The sequence below is a fragment of the Macaca fascicularis genome, chromosome 15 (genome assembly GCF_037993035.2).
Source record: "Macaca fascicularis isolate 582-1 chromosome 15, T2T-MFA8v1.1".
Lineage (NCBI taxonomy): Eukaryota > Metazoa > Chordata > Mammalia > Primates > Cercopithecidae > Macaca > Macaca fascicularis.
In genome coordinates, this window is record NC_088389.1 from 108,685,654 (window position 1) to 108,712,176 (window position 26,523).

General features: G+C 42.9%; 1 protein-coding gene and 1 long non-coding RNA gene across 2 annotated transcripts in view; one reads left to right on the top strand and one right to left on the bottom strand.

Moving 5' to 3' along the window:
- Positions 1-961, bottom strand: part of GNAQ (G protein subunit alpha q) — a 324,147-nt gene extending 323,186 nt beyond the window's left edge. The window contains exon 1 of the mRNA XM_005581977.5: positions 111-961. Coding sequence (XP_005582034.1) covers positions 111-246 — 136 coding nt within the window. The 5' untranslated portion in view covers positions 247-961. The remainder of the gene's footprint in view (positions 1-110) is intronic.
- Positions 962-1,703: 742 nt separating this feature from the next.
- On the top strand, positions 1,704-10,527 carry LOC141408676 (uncharacterized). The gene is made up of 2 exons (XR_012424814.1): positions 1,704-2,283; positions 10,249-10,527. It is a non-coding gene; the product is annotated as an uncharacterized lncRNA (long non-coding RNA).
- Positions 10,528-26,523: the final 15,996 nt, after the last annotated feature.

Below are 26,523 nucleotides of genomic sequence, written 5' to 3' on the forward strand. Positions count from 1 at the left end.
TAGCCGGGGGCGCCGGGGGGCGGGGGACGCCGAGAGGGCAGCTGTCCCGCAGGGCCAAGGATGGTGGGCTGGGGGCGCAGAGGCCCGGCGGGGCCCCGGGCGGTACTCACCGAGCAGCAGCAGCTTGAGCTCCCGGCGGGCGTCCCGCTTGTCCCTGCGGAGCTGCCGCTCGATCTCGTCGTTGATCCGCCGGGCTTCCTTGGCCTCCTCGCTCAGGCAGCACGCCATGATGGACTCCAGAGTCATTCTTCCAAAGTGCCTCCGCTGTAGCCCCGCCGGCACCCCCTGCTCACAGCGCGCACACACACCCTCCCGCCCTCGCTCCCCCGAGGCAGCGGTAGCCGCCGAGCCCCCGCCGCCCGGGCGCGCGGCCGGGACGAGCTCCGGGAACCGCCGCGGGGGCAGCGGCCGGAGCCGGAGCCACCAGGTGGGCCGGGGGCGCGGTGGGAGCGGATGGCCTGGGCCGACGGGAGAAGCGAGGCGGGCGCGGGAGGCGGGCGCTGGCTCGGGGGGCGCGTGAGAGAAGGCCGCCGCGCCCGGCCTCGCTCAGACGCCCGCGCCTCCTTCCCCAGGAACGGGCGGCCCGCCTCGCCCCCCGAGCCGCCGCCGCCGCCGCCGCCTGCGAGGCTCCCCTACGCCGTGCGCCTGGCGGCGAGAGCTCATCCACCGGGGTGTCCCCGCAGCGAGCGGCCGCCGACGGCTCCCCGCGCCCGGCGCGCCCGCTCCTCGCCGCCGCCTGACACGGCTCCCGGGCGCCTTCGGCCCTGTCCGCGCCCACCGCCCGGCTCGCGCGCAGACCCGGTTCCCGGCCCGCCCGGCAACCGCGCGCTCCTCCGCCTCCGCCTCCGCCTCCGCCCCCGCCAGACGCCCACCCCCTGCCCCGATTGCCAGGCGCGGAGCGGCTGCTCAGTGCGCGCCCTCCCCCTCGCCACACACACACATTTTCTTCTTTCTCTGAACTGGAGCACAGATCCGGGAGGGAGGAGGCGGCGGCGAAAGGAGGAGGGGAGGAGGCGGAGGGGACGGGCGCGGGAGGAGGGGAGCCGGGAGGCGGTGCCGCCCGGCCCCTCCTGGAAGGCTTTCCTGGGCTCGCGGCCGCCGCGGCGCGCCTCCCAGTGCGGCTCTCGCCTCGCCCGCGCGGCTCCCGGGCTGGGCCGGCTCTCTCGGGCTCTGCGGACGCCCACTGCTCCCGTACCCTCGGCAGAGCCCGCTGGCGCCGCGGTCACGGCCGCCCCCGGCCGCCGACGTGCAGCCCGAGCCGGCGGTCGCCGTTGCGTGCTAGGACCGCCGCCGACCTGCGGTTGCCGTCCGGCCGGGCGTGGTGAGGCGGGAAAATGGCGGTCTCTGCCTGCCTCAGCCCACCGGCCCGGGAGCGCGGCCGCGGCCCCTGCTGAAGTCGCGGGAGGCGGCCCCGCGGAGCCCCGCACGCGCTCCCTGCGGCGCCGGCGCTGGCGTCCGCGGCTCCCGCGCTGTGCCTGTGTGCTCCGCGGGGACGCTCCTCAGCCGCTTCTGTGTTTCCCGTTCCTATTTCTAAAACGCCATTCGGTTAGAAACTCTCGTGTCACCTCTGACCCCGGTGCAGTCTTAGAAAATAAGATCCTCTATACTGTGGGGGGCAACTGGGGAAGGGAAGGAATTGGCACCGGTGCCCGGAGGCACAGGGGGAGATTCACAGGCGAAGCTGTCCGCAAAGTAACGAGATAGAAATCTAAATCCTGAGCAGAGAAAGGAAGCTGCCCAAGTTTCCAGCAGCCTCCCGATAGGTTCCAACTTTTCATGCCTTTGTTTTTTTGGTGGTGGTTGGTTGTTTCTGTTTTTTTTTTAAGTTGTTTTTGTTTTTGTTTCACAAGTTCTCTTGTTTCTGACAAGGCACACAATGTTTAACCGCCGAGTAATCGAATTTACCCTTCTAGACTGAGATTGAATTATGGATGACTTATGGGAAAATGTTAAATAATATGAAATAAACGGAAAGGAAACAATGAAATAGAAGAGAAACTAAGGTGGCCCCAGCAAAGTGGCATTCTAGTTTTTTTGGTTTGCAATATTTGATTGAGGCAGTTAAGTGTCGTGTGCATATTTCATTGTGATCGTCTGCTGATAAATAGCACACGAAAATAATCTCGTTCAATCAGGTCCAGGAGGTGAAACTCATACTGCTTCCTGCCTTAAAGGAACCTGAGATCTTCAAAGAAAATTGTCTTTTATGACGAGAACCGCTTTTTCACGTTTCATGTGTTCTCTGAAGTGTCCCTGGTGCAACCTGCTGATTCAGAGTGTAAGGTATGGTCATGACTTTGCTTTTGCTACAGATCAAGAATTCATATAGGGTTCTTAGACAACAGGTGTGTAACTTCCTTCTTTCTTTCATTTGCCATTACTCCACCCTTTCACACACATACACTCTAAACCAGAATTTAAATCAAGCAAGTCAAGATACAAAATGTACATTTTAGGTTCTCTCTTTAAAACCTAGAAAATAATTAAATTTCACCTTGGCCTGGAGAGCAGAGAGGGCAAACCTCAACCCTTGTATGTGAATGCCTACAAAGAACAGCTAGACTTGCAATGAAATTAAAATTTAAAATCAAGTGACTAAAGAAATTAAAGATTGAAATTCAGTGTGCAAAAATAGTAGCTTCAGGAGAAAAAATTTTAAGTTTGCATCCTCCTAATATATGTCTGTATATGAGCTTTGGAGAGACACAAAACAATGAAAAACCAAGTGACAGAAAGCTTCAAGTGTCTGGTTTCCTACCCAAGGATCCTCTGAGACTTTCAAAAATGTCTTTTAAAATGAGTCATCAGGCTATCGGGTCATCTGTTTTTACTGAGTTGTCCTATTATTTGATGAATTTGCCTGTTTCAGCAGGCTGTAGATACAGTCAGAGTCTGTTTTGTCCCCCCTGTTTCCCCCCAACATCAGAAACACTCCCTGGCACTTAGATATTTGAATGGATACAATGAATCAATAGGAGAATGTTTCAAATACTGGGGAGAAATCAGGAAGTAAGAAAAACCAGCATGCTACAGTGATAAAGCCATATATGGGTGTCAAGAAGGAAACAGGAAAAGAAATTCCAAGTCTGAGCCCAGATCTATCCAAAAACCTTTTCATATTATCTGGAGAGCATTTGCCAAGCAAATATTCCTAGAGACTAAGTCAAACAAATAGAACCCATGCAGAAACAACTGACAGTTGACCATGTTCTACAAGCACATACTCTAAAACATGCAACTAAACAGGGATCACGTTACAAATCCCAGTTCATTCAGTCAACAAGCATTTATTCATTGCCTACTATGTGTAAATAACAGGTGAAGGTGCAGGATAAGAGTGATACTAAAATGAATAAAATACAGTCCTTACCCTCCATAGGCTTATAGTCTTAGAATGAGGCTCTAAGCAGCTATAATGAAAGACTAAAAATTTGTATAAAATTTGGGATAGAAGTAACAATATAAAGGTATAAAAAGGAAGGGGAGAACTGGAAAAGATATGGCAGGAAAAGGGGCATTGAGATGCATGTTAAAGAATGAAAAGGTTTTCAATAAATAGGTACCTACATCACCTTAAAGTAAATCAGCAATTCCATGTCACCTCACACAGACAGTAAGATGATAAACCATTTTGAGAATTCAAGGACTAATGAGCTGAAAAGCAAATTGCAATACCCAAGGAACATTGAACTTCAGAGAAAAATAGGAAGACTGTCACCTTTTCTATGGTATCCTGAGATGGATCTCCAACCCCACGATCGTATCACCCTGTCCTTTGGGGATTGGAAAAGAAAAACAGTAAAAGGCATAGTTTAGTCTTAAGGAGTGGTTCTGCAGTCAAAGAATGAAAAGGCTGTGCTCTTCTAAAAGGATCTCCTGGGGAAGGAAAGGCCCATAGAGGTAATCAGACACAGGCAATATACAGTACCTCTCTTGTTCCCAGTCACTTAGCATGGCTGCTTCATATGTACCATCTCACTGTCATTCTCTAGTGTTCTCTTTCTCTCTGCCCTCTCCCCCTCTGAATTAGGAGCTTCTTGAGAGCAGGGACCTTGTTTTTCATAACTGTTTGCAAGGCACCAGAAAGAGAGCCTAGCCTAGAACAGCTACTCAGTAAATAATGAATAAACAAAAGAATGCTACCACCTACATCGTCAACAAACGCACACTTGCAGACTGCCTGTCCCAGGCAGTGTATTATCCCAGATGCCTGAGGCATACAAAGCCCTTAAAGGCTTTATAATCTATTTGGTGAGACGGGCCATGCGCTTCAAAGAATAAACAATACAAAATGAGAAGCACTCATTGCTAACATACAGTACGGAAAATGGATTGCTAGCAGAGTTCAAGAGAAGCAGTTCCCTAAGCTGCCATTCAAATTAGCCCAAAGTATGAGGAGACACACGCTGGTCACCCAGAAGACCATTTAGAAATCAGCCTGAAGAGCATTGTAGACCCTACAAGAGCTGGGAAAGAGCTGTCTGGCCAAGTAATAAAGTGGATTTGCTCCTGGGAAAGAAAGAGAAGCCGACACAGGGAGACGCTGAGAGCTGCAAATGGCACCACCTACAGGAACATTCTTGTAACAGCAGAAAAACTGAGATTCTTAAGTGGAACTGTCCAGTGGAAAGAAGAGCAGGGCCAACATGTTGAAGATGAAAAACTAGGATGAAGCATCTTCTAAAAGAGAAAATATCCACATTACAAGTCATGTAGCAGATATTCTAGAATCTAAATGAAGCATAGTACCTCAGTGACATCTTTCCTTTACCAAGCTCAGAAAATGCACCCGGGTAATACTCTTATTCCAATCAAATATATCTATCTTGTGCTTATCCAGGGTTGGCAATATCAAGGGAAGCACTGTACTTTACAGTTTGAAGGGCCACCAAAGTCCCAGGAGACTGGAAGACTCTAAGAGGCTTGTCAGATGGGAGCTCATTTTAAGTTGAGTAGAATAGTGTTTCAGCCAGAGAAGCTAATGTTTGATGAATGAATAAACAAATGAATGAATATGTACTAAAATCAGAGAGTAAGATGTCAGGTCACCCAAAATCATGATCTAAATCTATTTGGGGCCAGGTATGGTGGCTCACACCTGTAATCCCAACACTTTGGGAGGCCAAGGCAGGCTGATCACTTGAGATCAGAAGTTTGAGACCAGTCTGGCCAGCATGGTGAAACCCTGTCTCTACTAAAAATACAAAAATTAGCCAGGTGTGGTGGCGCACACCTGTAATCCCAGCTACTCATGAGGCTGAGGCGGGAGAATAGCTTGAACCCGGGAGGCAGAGCCTATAGTGAGCCAAGATCGTGCCAGTGCACTCCAGGCTGGATGACAGTGGGACTCTTTTTATTTAAAAATTTTAAAAAACATCTATTTGGGACCCAGCAGATCAAGGATGATTTAGCTAGTTTAGGAGTTTTCTTAACTGCCCTGCACTTACTACAAATTGGACCCCCCCTATCCTTGAAGACTTTCCGGCTTTGCTGAACTCAAACCTAAGACCAAGAGTGTAAACTCGTGGTCTTTAGCCTGCAGAAGTGTTGTTTTTGATTCAGTGGTACTATTGAGGTTTTTTAATTAGCTGCCAGCACAAAAATGTCAAGAGATTCACATAAAAATCTGAAGTTATTGGTCATGATCTAGCAAGCCCAGGCTTGTATTCCAATGACAGTGCTTCCCACCAGCCTAATTTACTTCCCCTTTCAGCACCACTTAGATCAATTTACACTCTGCTTTTAGTAACATGCCATACCTGTGGACATTGGAAGTGGGCCTCTGACCTAACACAGTGAGCTGGAAGAGGACTGGATTTGGGCATTACTCATGTCAGGTTGATCAAGGGAATTGATTTATTTCTCAGTTTTTGTTGTATGTTTCTAAATCAAATAATCATTTATCCCATTACGTTCATCTCCTTTTGATGATTTCTCATGTAAAGCTCAATAAGGCTAAGATTTTTGTCTGTTTTGTTCACTCCTGAATCCAGCACCTAGAACAATGCCAGTAGTATAATAGATGCTTAATAAACGTTTGTTAAATGAGTGAAAATTAGATCGTCCAGTAAAAGAAGCCACATGTTGGCCACATGACAGTCTGTCTCTCTCTTTTTTTTTTTTCTTAGCCAGATGGTGTGCACCAAAGCTTGTCTCCCTCTGTAAAATGTTTTTCCACCCTGTGCTTCAAAATCTTGCCTCCAATGAGTTCACCAAGGAAAATTAGCCATCACTAGAGTATTCAGAAAGTTGGGAAGCAATATTTTTGTTCAAAACCCAGATGAAAGCCTATATTAATTCCACCTAAATCAACTTTGTAGGAAAGTTGATATTCCTATCACCAATTCATTTCAGACCACATGCAGGTTATACATTGAAGATCTTGACAAGATACATAGTCAGAGTTGTTAATTGCTCAGTGTGTGATAAATTAATGAAACACAGCACGTGCTGATGGAAAACACATAAGTAATTAAAGTGCCTGTTCCGCCTTCTCAATGATTGAAATGGTCTTAATATGAATTTTTCAGTTTGTTATCCTTCTAAATTTTTCATCCTCCCATTCTGAATTTTATCAAGATGTTAAAAAAGGTAATCGCTTTTAAATTTTAGATAAATATAAAATATCTTCTCCTAACCACAAATTTAGATACCAAAGTGTTCTCTATTGCTTTATTTTTTCTCTTGTCTTTTTCTGTCTCTTCGGCCTACCAAAATCTATTTGAGCCACAAAATTTCCGAATACTTCTTCCAAACTTGTTAATGTTTTCCAGCTATACATTCTTATACAAATTCCTAAATGTTAGCTTTGAGGTGAGTGCATTGGACAATATGGAATCGGGTCTGGAAGAAGATGAGATGAGTGAAGATTTTTTGTTTGTTTGGTTGGTTGGTTGGCTTAGGCTTTGTCTGTTACGGCACAGAACTGTTAGTGATCTTGTCTCTATTTAAAATGTTGGGCTGGGCACAGTGGTTCACGCCTGTAATCCCCGCATGTTGGGAGGCTGAGGTAGGTGGATCATGTGAGCCTAGGAGTTCAAGACCAGCCTGGGCAACATAGTGAAACCCTGTCTCTACAGAAAATTTAAAAATTAGTCAGGCGTAGTGGCACATGTCTGTAGTCCCAGCTACTCTGGAGCCTGAGGCAGTAGGATTGCTTGAGCCTAGGAGGCAGAGGTTGCAGACAGCCGAGATCCCGCCTCCAGCCTGGGCAGGTAGAGACCCTGTCTCAAAAAGACAAATAAATAAAATGTTGATTATTTGTTTATCATGGGGTTTTTGCATTAATATAGATTTTTAAAGTATTACATTAAAATATTACCTATCCTGATTACTGAGATTTTTGATGCTACTTATATTTTGCACCCAAGGCAAATGCCTCACCCGGTCCCAGCTCTGGTATAGAAGTTATGCATGAGTTGGCCTACAAACTGGAGAACTTCTCACTCTAGGGAAGGAATGAGCAGTGGGGGGCTATTTATTCTTTACCGCTTAAAAATATATATTATTGCTGCCTATGGAACTAGAACAAAAGAACTTGGTTGAAAAGCCATTGGTTGTCCAAATGAAAGCAGTAGAAGTTTCCACAGTCTCTCCAACACTCAAAATGATGAGAAAAATACAGAAAGCATTACATTTAGGCTCACTATTTGGCTTACATTTAGAAGCAAAGATCTTAGACTAAAGAGACGTCAGATGCTATGTGATTTAGGAATTTTTTTAAATCTGGCAATCATTTATTAAAAGTAAAGTGTACTGAAAAGCCAGTCTACAAAAGGGTAAAGGTGACATGGAATCTCCACGTCTTTCCTCTTTCCTCTTCTCTGAGGCCATTTTCAAAACCTCTGCACTAATACAGTTGCCACAGAGGATCACACTGAGAGGGTCTATAAATTGATCTAGGCCGTGCAGCCAAGAAGTGGCAGAGGCTGGGTGTGGTGGCTCACACCTGTAATCTCAGCACTTTGGAAGGCTGAGGTGGGAGGATCCCTTAAGCCCAGGAGTTTGAGATCAGCCTGGGAAACATAGTGAAACCTCTCCTCTACAAAAAAAAAAAAAAAAAAAAATTTTAGATCAGCCAGGCATGGTGGCGTGTGCCTGTAGTCCCAACTCCTCGGGAGGCTGAGGTGAGAGGATTGCTTGAACTTGAGAGGTCAAGGCTGCAGGGAGCTGAGATCACACCACTACACTCCAGCCTGGGTGACAGAGTGAGACCTTGTCTCGAAAAAATTAAAAATAAAAAGAAGTGCCAGACGCCGGACTAGGACATGGGTTCTCTCACTCTGAATTTTCTTTTCCTGATTCCCCTTCCTTGGTCTCCACCTTTCCTGACCTCAACATTTGTGTTCATCTTTTTGAAAGGATCAGTGTTCATTTAACCTTTTACCTATTCTCAGGAAGTCCATAACTTACTGATAGTAAATTACAGAGACCTTGTAGGAGCATTTGCATTTTCAATCAAATCAAGGCCCCAAATTAAAACAATGATTCTGACCCCTGGCTGCACATTAGCATCACCTGGGGAGCCTTTAAACCATACTGGATGCCAGATTCTTACTCCAGATACTTGGATTTAATTGGTCTGGGGTGGAGCTTGGTATGTTTTTATATTTTTTTATGCCTCCAGGTATTCCAATATGCAAGCAAGATTGAGAACAACTGAGTTACAGCAATAAAACTAATTACATGTGCAAGCCTCAGCCAGTAAGTGGATGATGTAGCCATAATTACACATCCAGACAGGGAAGTAAAGGCAGTCCCGTTTAGGACTAGGCCAGTACTAGGCTCAGTGCTCACTAGAACCAAGCTAGCTCTCCTTCCTCACCTGCTGTCCCATTAGACCTTGAGACATTTTTTATGTGCTTTTCCCCCTGCATCATTTTCTTCCATTTTTTTTTTCAATTTTACACAAGAAGTAAGTCTCCCTCCCACCCCCAACCCACCTCTCACTTCCCCAGAGGCAGCCAGTGTGACTAGTTTCTTTGGCAGACTTCCAGAAATTCCTGTGCATAGATAGACATAAATGTATATTTTTGTTACACAAATGGTTGCATACTATGCAACCTATTCTGTAATTTACTGTTCTACTCACAATGTATCAGAGATGGGTCCCTATCATATACTCTTTCTTTTTGACACTGCGTAGCATTCTATTACAGATTCCCCACAATTTCTTAAGCAGTCCATTATTATTATTATTATTATTAAGACAAGGTCTTGCTCTTTTTCCTAGGCTGGAGTGCAGTGGCACAACTGTAACTCACTGTAGTCTTGAACCCTTGGGCTCAAGCCTCAAACTTCGGGACCCAACCAGTCCATTATTGATAGATATTTGTTTCGAGTATTACTTCTATAATAAATATTTATGCATTTAGTCCTTTGTTCTTCCCCTGATTTTTTTATTTATTAAATATGCTTCCAAGATTATTTTAGTGCCTGCTTGGTGTTCCATTGCTTGAATTTATAATAATCTGTTCAAACAATACTGTCTTCTTAGACATTTATGTTGTTTCAATTCTTTTTCATTATGAATGATGCTGCAATGAACAATACTTGTATATCAATCTGTGTGTGTATCTTCATGTCCCTAAAATAAATTCCACAGAGTAGAATTATTGGGCCAAAGAACATGCACTTTTTTAAAGCTTTTGATATATAGTGCCAATTTTTCTCCAGAAAGTTGGTAGCAATTTATACCCACCAGCAACATATAAAAAGTCTCATTCCCCCATCTTTGCTAAAACACAAGTACTGATTGTAAAATTATGAATGGGTTTGTGTCAAAATGCTGGTGATTTTTTTCTAACTAATTTTGGGAGGTTTTTCCATCATTATAAACTACTCTGAGGCTTTAATAATTTCGGAGACTTTTATAAATCTATGTGTCTATCTACAAATCATTGTAACCAGGATTTTATTATAACTAAATTGTAAACCATAAGCTGAGTTTTTAAAAGCTGGAAGTCTAAAGAACGAGCTGCTCTTTATTTTGGGGCGTTCTAATAAAACCCATAATTCAGTGAAAAGTCTGCTTGACAGTACAATCCAAAATATTCCAGGCTTCCTTTTAATGCAAATCCACCAGACCCTATAGTTTAAGAAAACCTTGATCTTGTTCTATAGGCATTTCCAAAACTTTATTCTGCAGATGCCCCACATACCCTTTTAACTCTTTGCATCTAGGAATGTAGCTTGCCCAAAGCGAATAAAAATTCTACTGGCTAAACCTTCCCTTTCGTTCATTCACAGGGAATTCAAGAAAAGTGCTCAGCTTCGTGAAGATTAGATCTCAATGGTGACATTTTGCAGAGATCAAGAAAAGGATGTTACCAATTACTTGGGGGAAAAATTGCTCCCCAGGAAGATATAGAGTCCTTTTTAGTATCTATCTTGTTATGTCACAGGTTACATGCTGTGCATTTGCTACTACTGTACTTGTAGAGGAAATCTTCAAATATAGTACATTTGAATTAATTTTAAAAACTAAGAGCTGGATTAAGTAAGAGTAAAGCAATTTCCTGAGAACTCTTCCTGACCATTCATTGTTCAAGTCTTTTAAAAGTCATCACACACTATTTCTTTTGGACTCTTTGTCCTGCCAAGTGATGAATATCTGAAGATCTGGAATCACTCAAATGCACCTAAATTATGGTTAGAATTTACCTGAAGTACATGCCTTGCAAGATTTTTTAGTAGGGCCTGCCTGAAGAATTTTGAGGCATGTGGTGGAATGTCAATGAGATGGCAGATTGCTGAGATGCCTGTTGTTAGCTCTGAAATGCCATCTAAGCCATGTCATTGTGCCAAAGGTATTTATTTCAGTGTACATCTTTCTACAGGGATAGGTGCAAGGCTGCCAATTCCACTAACTGCAATTCCAGGACTACAGATTCTAAACTTCTTCAAGGCAGGAGTAGAAAAAGAAAGGTTATCTGAGGATTCCAGGATCATTCTCTTCTCTTCTCCGTGAGAAATACCTCAATGTCAGATCGATCTGCAGGAGGTTGGTGCCCTGACTATATAGAAGGCTGAATATTGGTAAAATGGAAATAACTTGTGTCTCCCCAATGCAGCATATTCAAATGATTTAATGTTATTTATTCTTAGGCCACATCTGTCAACTTAGACTAAAATAGACATTTCTTTGCAAAGGAACCTCAAACTCCTTGACCTAACTATGGGATTACTAGGACCCAGTAGACTTAGTATCAAGATAATGGGAGAGAGTTCAACAGCAGTCGAGGATCATGCTACTTTGCCCACTGAGGCCTGACAAGATAGATCCTGCTCTAGATTCTGCCCACAGCAGTTCAGTGTTACACAGTGTGTAAGGATTACAACCATATGAGCTTACAGCTCCAATAACCCCATTCATTCTTTTTATTCATGCATGTATGAAGTCGTTTTATTCAGAGGAAGAAGTCTGTGATCGGAAGGACTCAAGTTAGTATCAAGAAAGTTGAGCATGGTTGGGCGTGGTGGCTAACACCTATAATCCCAGCACTTTGAGAGTCCGAGGCAGGTGGATCAGGAGGTCAGGAGATCGAGACCATCCTCGTTAACATGGTGAAACCACATCTCTACTAAAAATACAAAAAATTAGCCAGGCGTGGTGGCAGGCACGTGTTGTCCCAGCTACTTGGGAGGCTGAAGCAGGAGAATAGCGTGAACTGAGGAGGCGGAGCTTGCATTAAGCTGAGATCACGCCACTGCACTTCAGCCTGGGCAACAGAGTGAGACTCTGTCTCAAAAAAAAAAAAAAAAAAAAAAAAGTTGGCCACAAGGCAGGGCAGGTTAGCAGATAGAACTAACAGGTAGGGGCCAAATCTGGTGCACTACCTCAGAGTTGAGATTCATCACAGTGAATCTGATGCTGATCCCCAGAAAACAGGACTAGAGTCAGACAGTCCTGAATTGGTCCTGGGAGCTGGAGATGGGCCATACCTGCACTGGGCACCAAATGGCCCCATGTGCTGTTTGGAGGAAGCTGGCAGAAGGACCTGTGCCTGACAATTCTTTTCTTCCCTTTCCAAGCACGGTCAGCTTAGTAAGTACTAGTTCTGGATTGACTTAAAACAAGTTTCCAAAGACTTTAGATTTCTTCAATATTAAACATTTATACTTCTTTTTTTTTTTTTTTTTTTTTTTTGAGACGAAATCTCACTCTGTTGCCCAGGCTGGTATGCAGTGGTGCGATCTCGGCTCACTGCAATCTCCACCTCCTGGGTTCAAGGGATTCGGGGTTCTCCTGCCTCAGCCTCCTGAGTAGCTGAGACTACAGGCATGCGCCACCATGCCCAGCTACTTTTTGTATTTTTAGTAGAGACAGGGCTTCACCATGTTGGCCAGGCTGGTGTCAAACTCCCGACCTCAAGTGATCCACCTGCCTCTGACTCCCAAAGTGCTGGGATTACAGTCATAAGCCACCACGCCTGGTCCTCACCTTTTGGTTTTTCTCCAAATAAAGACATTTCTGAGCTAAAAAGGTACCAAACCCAAATGGATGTATTGTTCCAAAGCTTTACTTATAGGTGAGTTTTTAAAAAAAAAAAAAAAAAAAACATGAAGTTTCAAAAGTATTAATATTGCTTCCAGGATATAAAATTCAACCCCAGAAAAACATTTCTGGAACTCTCCATATTTTATTCTGTATGGTAATTGTTAGTATATAGTAATTTTTTAAAATTTTCTTATGAAAAGTGGAACAACACACACACACACACACACACACACACACACACACACACAAAAGGAAAGGAACCTGTTAGAATATCTGATGATACTTGATTGTAAAGGAAGGGCAGATGGGGAGTAAGTCTCAGCATAATAGTGGAGACCATATCCAAAGTAAATACCATGTTTCCTATCATATTGCATAACAGGATTTTCTGATTAGAAATGGCACATGCTAATTATACAAAATTTGGGAAATACAAAAAGTATTAAGGAGGAAAATGAAATACGCTGAAGACCACCATGGTCAGTATTTTGCTATATATATCACTTGTCTATCTTATTCTTGTTATATGCTTACAAAGTAAACATGAATTTTTAAAAATATAATTAAATACATATTTTGAATTTCTGCTCTTTTTACTTAGTAATCTAACATGTTTTTTTCTTATCCATATTTTATAACATGATGTTATTTCATCGTATGAGCATTTAATAATCTATATTCACCTTTCTCCCTTTGGTGCACATTGACTTATTCTTCTCACTTTTTTTTTTTTTTTTTTTTTGAGACGGAGTTTCACTCTTGTTGCCCAGGCTGGAGTGCAATGGCGTGATCTTGGCTCACTGCAACCGCCGCCTCCCAGTTTCAAGCGATTCTCCTGCCTCAGCCTCCCAAGTAGCCGGGATTACAGGCATTCACCACCACGCCTGGCTAATTTTGTATTTTTATTAGAGACAGGGTTTCATCGTGTTGTTGAGGCTGGTCTCAAACTCCTGACCTCAGGTGGTCCCCCCACCTCAGCATCCCAAAGTGCTGGGATTACAGGTGCGAGTCGCCATGCCCTTCCTTTTCTCACTATTATAAGTAGCACACACTATCACGGATATCTTTTGTCTAAAATCTTTTTTTTTTTGAGACAGGGTCTTGCTCCCTCACACAGGCTGGAGTGCAGTGGCTCAATTACAGTTCACTGTAGCCTTGGCCTCCTGGGCTCAGGCTATCCTCCCACCTCAGCCTCCAGAGTAGCTGGGACTATAGGAATACGCCATGCCTAGCTAGATTTTTTTAGTTTTTGTAGAGGTGGGGGTTCACTATGTTGCCCAGGTGGCTTCAAACACCTGGGCTGAAGTCAACCTTTTGGCTCAGTCTTCCAAAGTGTTGATATTACAGGTGTGAGCCACTGCACCCAGCCCCTTGTCTTAAATCTTTGTGAGCATCCCTGAATTGATATTCCAGTCAGAACTGTAATGAGTAGGACAGGGGATTCTCATCATAACAAAGAATACTTTTATAGACTTATTTCAAAACTGGAAATTTACCAAAATAGAGGAGATAGTCCTGTTTCTTCATCTTAAACAAACTCCGTGATTCTTACCGTCTGCCACAGCCTGCTGTGTTGGTCTTCTCCTCCCGCCTGGCCACTGCCACACTTACAGTGTTTACTCTGGAAGAGATGCCACCTGGTAGCATAGGGCAAACAGCAGAGGAAGCCAAGGCCCAGACCTGCAACCACTAAAGGACACTAGGTGTGCATTGCAGGAGCCGTTCGAGCTGCATGACTGAGCATAAAGGCACAGCTATGATCAGATTCAGCATCCCCCGGGCACAGCAGGAGCTGTGACCGTCCAGGGCTATGGGAAGGAACAGGAGCATAAATAAAGGTAGCATTGCTCTAGCATATGGAAGGAGCTGGCTGGGTGGAATCCAGAATGAGTACTCTGGAGGGAATAGGTAGACAAGAATTACACATAAGATCGTCCATAGGGTTAGCTCAGACTAGAGTTCAGAAGCAGGGAGCCAGCCTGTACAAACAGGAAGTGGCTAGAGTTAGACAAGGAAGCAAAGAAACAGGTTTAGGCCTGGGCCCACTCTTACAGAATGAGAAAAAGTGCTGACTTGGGGCTCACATAAATGAAGAAATGATCTGGAGTACAAATCCCAGTTAGGGGGAGGCATGTCAGTTAGATTGGGTTAGGCTATGCTGCGGTAATAAATAACCCTGAAATCTAAATGGCTTACAACAAAATTATACTTCTTCCTCCACTGCCTGGTCACCGCATGTCACAGGAGGGTTCCAAACCACATTGTCCTCACCCTGGAATCCCAGGTTAATGATCTACATCATCTATAGTTGAGGCAGGGGGCAAAGAGAGAACTGGACAGTGCAGCACTGACACTTAAATGCTCTAGTTGGGAGGGATGCATTCACTTCTGCTCACATTTCCTTGGCCAAACCAAGTCACATGGCCATGCTTAACTTCAGTGGACCATGTGACTGGAAACAGGAGAAACGAGAATTTCCGTGAGCATTAGCAGTGGCTACCAGGTAATGACAAATGCTAAATTCTAAAGAGGAGATGCTGTCAAGGGGAGAAAATTCAAGGCATTTAACTATAACTTCACCTGGAGTCCAAGCTTCTATTTCTCTGGAAATTCTGATGGGGCTTAATCTTCAGCAGACTAGCAGTCCTGTTCCAACTGAGAGCTTGAGAAGGAGGAGCATGGACATGACAGGGCTGATTCTGTGGGATGGTGTCGTTACAGAAGCTCCACAGCAGTGGCACCTTAAGCTCATGACTGAATCCAAGGAATTCTAAGCATGCCCTGGCTGTTAGGGTGGTCATCTTACCTCTCTTCAAATTTGTACTTTTCTTCAAATTCGTACCCTTCTTCAAATTCATACTTTTAGATACTTGTTGGCAAACTGACACTCCCCAAGCAGAGTTATTACAATTTAGCTCTCCTGGGGGGATAAAGGCATCTGTGTGCATTCAAATACGTAATAATGTCAAACAGCTGAATGATATCAAAAGGCATGTTTATCTCAGATGAATTTGGGAAATTTAGTTTTAAGTAAGGTAAGTAAAAAGCCACCCTGTCATCTCCTCCTGGTGGACAAAATGACAGACTCTTAGTTTCTGGAGGGGCTTCTTGGGCACTTTATAATGCCTAAGTATTTGTAGGGCATCTGCTGTGCTCCTGGGACTGTGCAGGGTGCAGCTCCTGACCTTCAGCAATGATGCAGTCATACCAGCAAAATGACAAGAGAAAGTAAGTGCTCACTTACCAAGACATTTATTTTAAACATAGTTCAAATTTGGAGGATCTTAGAAAGTTTCAGAAAAATGCTGGTTTCACATGCATGTTAACAGGAAAGAAGCGTGTGGCTTTTCTCTCCATAATAAGCTTTTCTAAATGAAGAGATTTCTAACTTAGATGTAGTTCAACCAATCTAAAGAGAGGGGAGGGAAAGAAGCAAGTAAATTCTGCAGGAATTATTTATTTTACTATAGCACCATGCAAATGTCATGTCAGTGCCAGCAGAAAGTATGAGCTAGAAACATTCTCCAACATGGGATATATTTTGGCTAATTAACAGTAGACAGTCTACAAGTCAGGCTTCTTAACTGATTTGCAAAAGGTTAGGGTTATGAAAACAGGCTTCATGGTCAACACTTCACTTATTTCTTGAATAGATTGTGGTGAACTGCTTGACCAAAGTAAGTATGTGGTTCAATTTCTGTCTGCATGGGATCATTTAAATAACTGTGAGCCAAGTAATAAGTGTTTGCATATTTTAACAAAGTGTGAGAAAATGAAGAGCCCTGGAAATGTACTTTGTTCTTTAAAACATTTAATTCCCTTTCTTGCTCAGCTACAAGAACTGTTATAAATTTTATTCTTTCAAAAGAAGATGTGTTTGATAAAAATAAAATATTTGACATTTATTAAAAATTTGAAGAAATACAAATGTATTTCCAGAAAAACTTTGTGATGAATTTCTTGCAAATCTTAGGAAGTCTTTAAAACGGGGGAAAAAAAATTCCCTCAGAGGCCTTTTTCTACTTGTCAATGGTCAATTCAGTTAATTTGACCAAAAGTAGAAAGTCTTATACTTTATAATTTATTTTGCTGACATTCTATCTTCATGTAACAAATATTGTTCATACTAGAAAAGCAATTCTGGCATCATTTCTTCTCAAGCAGGGACTGAAAATGATGACACAGCCATCTCATAGTAATTGTTGCAAAATTGGAGACAAATCTTGTTTTGTGTCACACTCTTATGCCCAATTCATTGAGAATGTAGTTGTAGTTAGGAGCATCAACAAACTCAAAAGGCATAACATTTCCCATGGCTCTGTATTTTAATGGCTCAGTGCTTTGTCGAAAAAGATACAGCTTAAAACATTGGAGATTTTAAAATACCGGCTAATTATAGCCAAGAAATCAAAAATTGAGTACATTTAAAAGACTGATGCAGTAAGGCTTTCCTTAAAAATATCTTCTTATTTAAAGGGGATAGTTCTTATTTCGCATATTTTCAGCTGAGGTTTTTAATTTCTTCCATTTTTTTGGTGCTTTTAGAAGATGATTATTTTAATTTTGATCTCCCGGTTCCTGGATATAACCCCCCGCCCTCCTATTCTCATCTTGCAAACTGTATTAATTCATAATCTTTGGTGGAGATTTATTTTTCTTTTTAAATTAATTGTCAAGTATTAGTGATAGTATGAAGAAATGGGCATCATCTTATCTTATAAATTGGCATTCCTTTTCTGGAGAGAAATTTGGCAACAGAAAAATAAAGCCTGAAAAATACACATACCCATTGACCTACCAATGACATTTCTAGAAATTTATCTGAAGGATATAAACAGGATGTGAACAAATATTTATTTGTGGAGTGTTTATCACAATTAAAACAGATTACACAAAATATGGAAACAACCCAGGAGTCAAATATTAAAGAATTAGCTAAATACATTATACCATATCCATACGATGGAATATGAAGTAACCATGAATTATCATGCCAGATAAAAAAAAATACCTAACAATAGTGGAAAAAGTAATGTCAGATAAAATTCTTTGTTAAATAAAAAAGTAGGTATCAAATGATGTGAAAGGATGATCCTAATTATGTTCTAAAAATTTGCATATACACATATACATAATAGGAGTATGTACATGTGCTTAGATGGCTGTGCATCAAATATCAGCAGCTGTATTTCTCAGGAGGGTGATTGTGGCTAATTTTTACTTTATATTTTTTGCTCATCTGTATTTTTTGTTCAAAATAAAACCATTTTACTTTTGAAATTTGAAAAATACCCCTATATATATATATATATATTTTTTTTTTTTTTTGAGATGGAGTCCCACTCTGTCACCCAGGCTGATGTGCAGTGGTGCGATCTAGGCTCACTGCAACCTCTGCCTCATGGGTTCAAACAATTCTTCTGCCTCAGGCTCCCAAGTAGCTGGAATTACAGGCGCATGCCACCACACCCAGTTAATTTTTGTATTTTTAGTAGAGACAGGATTTGGCCATTTTGGCCAGGCTGGTCTCGAACTCCTGACCTCAGGTGATCCCCCCATCTTGGTCTCCCAAACTGCTGGGATTCCAGGTGTGAGCCACCACACCTGCCCCCTCCGCCAAATAAATTTTTAAAAATACATTTGGCCAGGCACGGTGGCTCACGCCTGTAATCCCAGCACTTTGGGAGGCTGAGGCAGGCGGATCACGAGGTCAGGAGATTGAGACCATCCTGGCTAACACGGTGAAACTTGTCTCTACTAAAAATACAAAAAATTTGCTGGGCACGTGCCTATAGTCCCAGCTACTTAGGAGGCTGAGGCAGAGAATCGCTTGAACCCAGGAGGCAGAAGTTGCAGTGAGCCAAGATCGTGCCACTGCACTCCAGCCTGGGTGACAGAGCGAGACTCCATCTCAAAAAACAAAAACAAACAAACAAAAAAACCCAACATTTATTAGATGCACAGTAAGGTGAGCGCACTCAATGCCATGGAACTGTACATTTAAAAATGGTTAAAATGGTAACCATTCATGTATATTTTATCACAATAAAAAGACATTTATTAGAAAATCTAAGTGACCTCATTGGGTTTGGCAATTATTTTTTAGATACAAAACCAAAAGTGTGGTCCATGAAAGAAAAAGTTGGACTTCACTAAAATTAAAAACTTCTGCTCTGAAGAAGACACTGTTGAGAGATGAAAAGACAAACCACGGGCCAGGCACAGTGGCTCAAGCCTGTAATCCCAGCACTTTGGGAGGCCGAGGCAGGTGAATCAACTGAAGTTGGGAGTTTGAGACCAGCCTGGCCCATATGGTGAAACCCCGTCTCTACTAAAAATACAAAAAATTAGCTGGGCATGGTGGCACACATCTGTAATCCTATTGACTTGGGAGGCTGAGACATGAGAATCACTTGAACCCAGGAGGCAGGGGTTTAGTGAGCTGGGATCACGCCACTGCACCCCAGCCTGGGAGACAGGGCGAGACTTCATCTCAAAAAGTTAAAAAACAAAGAAAGAAAAGACAAACCACAAATTGAGAGAAAGCATTTACAAAACACATATCTGATAAAGGACTGGTATCCAAAAATATATAAAGAACTCTTAAGAATAAGCAAAAAGAGAACTCTGGGCAAAAGATCTGAACAGACGCTTTACCAAAGAAGATATATAGATACAAACAAGCATATGAAATGAAGCTCCACATCCTATGTCAACAGAAAAACGCACAATAAAACAATGAGATGCTACACACCTATTAGAATGGCCAAAATCCAGAATGCTGACAACGCCAAATGCTGGCGAGGATGTGGAGTAATAGAAACTAATTCATTGCTGGTGGGAACGCAAAATGGTCCAGTCACTTTGGAAGGCAGCTTGGCAGTTTCTTACAAAACTAACAATAGTCTTACTATATGATCCAGCAATTGCTCTTGTTGGTATTTATCCAAATGAGTTGAGAAGTTACGTACACACAAAAACCTGCACATGAATGTTTACAGCAGCCTTGTTCATAACTGCCAGAACTTGGAAGTGAGCAAGATGTCCTTCAGCAGGTGAATGGATAAACAAACTCTGGTACCTCCAGACAATAGAATATTATTCAGCACTAAGAAGAAATGAGCTATGAAGCCATGAAAAGACATGAAGGAAATTTAAATGCATATTGTTAAGTGAAAGAAGCCAACCTGAAAGGCTACATACTATATGATTCCAAGTATATGGCATTCCAGAAAAGTCAGCACCATGGAGATAGTAAAAAGATCAGTGGCTGCCAGGGGTTCAGGGGAGGAAGGGAGGGATGAATGGGTGGAGCACAGGGTATTTTTAGGTTAATGTAATTTTCTGTATGATACTGTAAGGATGGAGAAACATGTCATTATACATTTGTCAAAACCCACAAAATGTGCAATACAAAGAATGAGCCCTAATGTAAGCTATTGACTTTAGTTAATAATGCTATATCAATGTTAGCTTTTTTCTTTCTTTTTTTTTTTTTTTTTTAGACAGAGTCTTGCTCTGTCACCCAGTCTGGAGTGCAGTGGCTGCAATCTTGGCTCACTGCAACCTCCATCTCCTGGGTTCAAGCGATTCTCCTGCCTCAGCCTCCCAAGTAGCTAGGACTACAGGCGCCTGCCACCACGCCCAGCTAATATTGTATTTTTAGTAGAAGCGGGGTTTCACCATGTTGGCCAGACTGGTCTCAAACTCCCGACCTCAAGTGATCCACCCACCTCGGCCTCCCGAAGTGCTGGGATTACAGGTGTGAGCCACTGTGCCCAGCTATTGGCTTATTTTTAAAACACAGAAAAAATAGATTAAAATATTATCTTGAAAAAATATATTTATTAACCAAAACAAAGGTCATTGTTCCCAGCCATAGTTCCGCTTTTGAAATGTTCATTTCCACAATTACCCCTTGGTTTCTTCATGCTGCATGAAGTGCCTGACAGCAACCTCTAGAAATTTTCAAGCAGATAATTTTCATATTATGTAACAGTAATTTGATCACTGATTCAGTAAGAGTCCCAAGTCTCATCATTTTTACATTTTTACATTTTGATTAAATAATTTCACCATCCTAATAAATAATCCATATGCAATTTGGGGATCTAACTTCTCAAGATTCTAATAAATGTTTCAGTAGAATCCAGGGGCAAAAACAGTCACATGCATAAATCTTAAGAGGGCTGTCATTTCTGATGCTAACACAGCATTAGGAAAAAGAAAAAATAAGATGCCAATGGCATTGTATTTATTTAACATGAGTATATTTATTTTTCTTTGTGAAGACACACACAGATGTGGTTTTCCCAACTTGAATGGGTCTGCTTGGAAGCATGTTGGGACTTCAGTATTGGCCCCGGGACTAGGAAGGACTCTGCTATTCATACTATTTGCCCCTATTATTGGATAGAAGAGTCAAGAGTGATGTGGCTAATTCAGTATTGATTCAGACTTTCTCCCTCCAAGGGATCTGCTCAGGTAGTAGAAGAATATTACAGAAGGCACATCCTTGCAGCACTATTACTCAAAGATACATGGGCTCACGAAGCTTCTGAATTTCAGCAGAATATTATTCATCACCGGGAACTATGACAGTTGGAACTAACTTTTGAAGAAAGGAAGCTGGACAGAGCTGGGGACCAAGCAAATGGCATGGACTTAAGCCTAAGACCTAAGTCCCCTCAGAGGACCTAGAGAGGAATCAAGTAATCAAAGTAATGGAAAGTCAGACCTTTCTGTAGAGCAAACACAGTAGCTCGTGGGCCCACTTTTGACATGGATGGAGATTGTAGTGAATTCACTGCTGTGCTCCCAAACGACTGAGGGACTGACTGAGCCTTGACAATGCCAAGAAGCAGAGGACTGATAATAATATTGCCTTTGTTTTCACACATCTCTTTTTCTGGTGTTAAAATACTAATTCAGTCGATAGAGTAAAACAGGGACTTGTCTACTGTCATAAGAGCAATTAATCCCATTAGATGTCAGACCTTGGATTCAGCCTTGCCCAGAGCTATACATTTTGAAATGTCAGGTACTTTTTCACAGAAGTTGGCAAGCCTTCCAGCTTGCTGTTGGATGTTGCAATCAGGTAGTTGATGTTTTAGATCAGTAGATACTCAAATCTTTATCCTATAGGGAGTGCTGACATTGGCATGAAACAGCTTGTTAAATTTGGCACTCCGCCGCACATTTGGCCTGCTAAACAAGTATTATACAGAGAAGATGCAGCATATCTTAAGATTATAGAATCGTGGAGCTGGAAGAGATGCTAAATGTATATACTTGCACTCTTATTTTCTATAAAGACTCTAAAATTCTAGAGGGTAGGGAAAATGTCTTATTTATTTTAACCTAATCAATATGACTTGCTTCTTTGTACTTGTCATGCAAAATAATTTATACTCTTTACACTGTAACCCCTCTGAGAAGGAAAGTCTCTTGTTTTGCAAGCATGTCTTTGCTCCCCAAGTCCTTCATGCTAAGGCCAAAGACTCTAGGGTTGTGGTGCTTACTATGCTAAGGGGTCAATTTAGCTTACTATTGCCTCAAAAAGTAGAAAGGGAAAATCAGCCAGATCTCTGTGGGTCTTTTCATTGCCTAGTGGTGTCACCGAGGGTACAAGATACCCACATCACCATTAATCATACTAGCCTTGCCTGGTTCTCCACAGGTGCTGGGATGCAGAAGATGGGCTGGGACTCCCGATGTGAAAGCTACTTTAGGGACAGTTTATACACATAGAAAGAATCATTCCCCCCAAGATGTTCAGGAAGTGTTCTAGTAGTGGCCAAATGTGTACATAGAATTAGCTTCCACTAATCTCATCTATTTCTATTCTTATCGTCTTTTATATAAGGAGACTTTTTGCCCCTTCTTTCACCTGGCCTTCGTTAGGACCATCCCAGTTCATTCCCATAGTGCTTTAGTAATTCTGAATCTTCCAAGTAAAGAAGCCTGACTCGCAACCCCTCTTTTCCCAGAAAGCTCCTTGGTTTTAGGAAAATCTGCCCATCTCTCAGGTTCCTTGTGGTAGACAGCATTCTTTGCTCACAGTCCTTTGTTCCTGCCTTCCTTTGCTAAGTGTGGAGTATATCTCCCCATCCTTAAGGATGGTGAGCTTGGCCATACTTGTTTTGGCCAATGGAACAAAAATAATAGTAGTGACAGTTTCAGCTCTGAGCTGAGGTTTTTTTTGTTTTGTTTTGTTTTTAGAGTCTTTCTCTGTTGCCCAGGCTGGAGTATAGTGCCACAGGTCACTGCAATCTCAGCCTCCCGGGTTCAAGTGATTCTCCTAACTCAGTCTCCCAAGTAGCTGGGACTACAGGCACATGCCACCATGCCTGGCCAATTTTTGTATTTTCAGTTGAGATGAGATTTTGCCATGTTGGCCAGGCTAGTCTGTGACTCCTGACCTCAAGTGATCCTCCTGGCTTGGCCTCCCAAAGTGCTGGGATTACAGGTGTGAGTCACCACGCCCAGCCTGAGCTGATGTCTTATGACTCCTCCAACAGCTCTGCCATCCATTCACAAGAAGGACATGCCCTAAGTAGCTGTTACTCCTTTAGGTTAGCTTTTAGAATGAAAGATCAGTGGACTAGACTTGAAACTGAATGGTGTCCTGGAACCAAGTCCAGCTAAACCCAATCAAGATCAACAATCCCAGCAAAGGCAAATTGATCTCCAGACTGATGACAGTCAATAAATGTCTGTTGTTATATGCCACTGAGATGTTTGGAGTTGTTTGTTATTCAACACTAGTGGAGCAATAGCTGACCAATGCACTCTATAACTAGTGAGTATGGAGGAAAGAGAGGAAGGTACCTGATGAAGTCTTGTGTGCAAGATGCTTATTAGAGTTCCCTTGGGATCAACACTTGTGGATAGGAGATAAGGAAGCAGGATTGGGTGTGGGAAAAAGGTGAAACTAAAATGCCAGCCTGACAACAGTCTCAGCTGTCTTCATGGGAGCTCTAGAGATAAAATGAGTCATAACTAATGTTCCACATTCGGCCAAGTGACCAGGCCTTTATACACTTGCCATTATCAGTCAGTGGGTGAGAGCTGCTTCAGAAAGGGTGTGACCTTGGGTGAGGTGGCTTTTTGCAGCTGATGCAGTCTTTGAAGAAGCTGACAGCAGAACACTGACAACAGTACTCTCAGAAGCTGAGCAGCAAGTCTTTCCTTGAAGAAGGACTGGGTAGTGCCTCATCATGGCTACCACAGCTCCCTCTCTCTATGAGCTGCCACCTGGGGCACTTGCTATGGCAGAACAGTTCTGGATATTTCCTTCTCCCTGAGCAGTGATTGTATGCACACCTACATATTAAAAAGTGCTCCTTCTGATGAATTTTCTTATGCAAATGCAAAGCTGGTGAAATATTTATTATTTCACAATTTGGACCAAAATTCCTCATAGGAGGAAATTGTCATGGAAAAATCTGATGAAAATCTGTTGGGTTAATGGTGAGACACTGAGAGCTGGTGTCAAGGGTACACAGGAGATGGCTGAATTGCAGGGCATGAAAAAGGAGAGAGAAGATGGCCGAATAGGAACAGCTCCGGTCTGCAGCTCCCAGCGAGATCAACACAGAAGACAGGTGATTTCTGCATTTCCAACTGAGGTACCTGGTTCATCTCCAACTGGTTGGACAGTGGGTACAGCCCATGGAGGGTGAGCCAAGGAGGGTGGGGCATCACCTCACCTGGGAAGCACCAGGGGTCAGGGGATTTCCCTTTCCTAGCCAAGGGAAGCCGTGACAGACTGTATCTGGAGAAATGGTACACTTTCACTGAAATACAACACTTTTCCCATAGTCTTAGCAACTGGCAGACCAGAGAATTCCCTCCTATGCCTGGCTTGGCAGGTCCCATACACACACAACCTTGGTCACTGCTAGTGCAGCAGTCTGAGATCGACCTGTGAGGCCGTAGCCTGGTGGGGAAGGGGGTCTGCCATTGCTGAGGCTTGAGTAGGTAAACAAAGTGGCCAGGAAGCTCAAACTGGGCGGAGCCCACCACAGCTCAGCAAGGCCTACTGCCTGTATAGACTCCACCTCAGTGGGCAGGGCATAGCTGAACAAAAGGCAGCAGAAACTTCTGCAGACTTAAACATCCCTGTCTGACAGCTCTGAAGAGAGCAGTGGTTCTCCCAGCATGGCGTTCGAGCTCTGAGAACAGACAGACTGCCTCCTCAAGTGTGTCCCTTACCACCATGTAGCCTGACTGGGAGACACCTCCCAGTAGGGGTCAACAGACACCGCATAAAGGCGGGTGCCCCTCTGGGACAAAACTTCCAGAGGAAGGATCAGGCAGCAATATTTGCTGTTCTGCAATATTTGCTCTTCTGTAGCCTCCACTGGTGACACCCAGGCAAACAGGGTCTGGAGTGGACCTCCAGCAAACTCCAACAGACCGGCACCTGAGGGGCCTGTTAGACGGAAAGCTGACAAACAGGAATAGCATCAACATCAACAAAAAGGACATCCACACCAAAACCTCATCTGTAGGTCACCAACATCAAAGACCAAAGGTAGATAAAAACCACAAAGATGGGGAGAAACCAGAGCAGAAAAGTGGAAAATTCCAAACACCAGAGAGCTTCTTCTCCTCAAAAGGACTGCAGCTCCTCACCAACAATGGAACAAAACGGGATAGAGAATGAGCTTGATGAGTTGACAGAATTAGGCTTCAGAAGGTCAGTAATAACTTCTCCAAGCTAAAGGAGCATGTTCTAACACATCACAAGGAAGCTAAAAAACCTTGAAAAAAGATACACACATGGCGAACTAGAATAAACAGTGTAGAGAATACCTTAACTAACCTGATGGAGCTGAAAACCACAGCATGAGAACTTCATGACACAAGCACAAACTTCAGTAGCCGATTCGGTCAAGTGGAAGAAAGGATATCAGTGATTGAAGATCAAATTAATGAAATAAAGTGAGCAGACAAGAGGAGAGAAAAAAGAGTGAAAAGAAATGAACAAAGCCTTCAAGAAATGTGGGACTATGTGAGAAGACCAAATCTACATCTGATTGGTGTACCTGAAAGTGATGGGGAGAATGGAACCAAGTTAGAAAACACTCTTCAGGATATTATCTAGGAGAACTTCCCAATCTAGCAAGGCAGGCCAACATTCAAATTCAGGAAATACAGAGAACACCACAAAGATACTCCTTGAGTGGAGCAACCCCAAGACACATAATTGTCAGATTCACCAAGATTGAAATGAAGGAAAAAATGTTAAGGGCAGCCAGAGAGAAAGGTTGAGTTACCTACAAAGGGAAGCCCATCAGACTAACAGCGGATCTCTCGGCAGAAACCCTACAAGCCAGAAAACAGTAGGAGCCAATATTCAACTTTATTAAAGAAAAGAATTTTCAACCCAGAATCTCATATCCAGCCAAACTAACCTTCATAAGTCAAGGAGAAATAAAATCTTTTACAGACAAGCAAATGCAGAGAGATTCTGTCACCACCAGGTGTGTCTCACAAGAGCTCCTGAAGGAAGCACTTAAATATGGAAAGGAAAAACCACTACCAGTCACTGCAAAAACATGCCAAATTGTAAAAACCTTTGACACTATGAAGAAACTGCATCAATTAATGGGCAAAATAACCAGCTAACATCATAATGACAGGATCAAATCACACATAACAATATTAACCTTTAATGTAAATGGGCTAAATGCCCCAATTAAATGACACAGATGGTAAGTTGGATAAAGAGTCAAGACCCATCAGTGTGCTGTATTCAGGAGACTCATCTCACATGCAGAGACACACATAGGCTCAAAATAAAGGGATGGAGGAAGATCTACCAAGCAAATGGAAAACAAAAAAAAGCAGGGGTTGCAATCCTGGTCTCTGATAAAACAGACACTAAACCAACAAAGATCAAAAGAGACGAAGAAGGCCATTACATAATGGTAAAGGGATTAATTCAACAAGAAGAGCTAACTATCCTAAATATATATGCACCCAATACAGGAGCACCCAGATTCATAAAGCAAGTC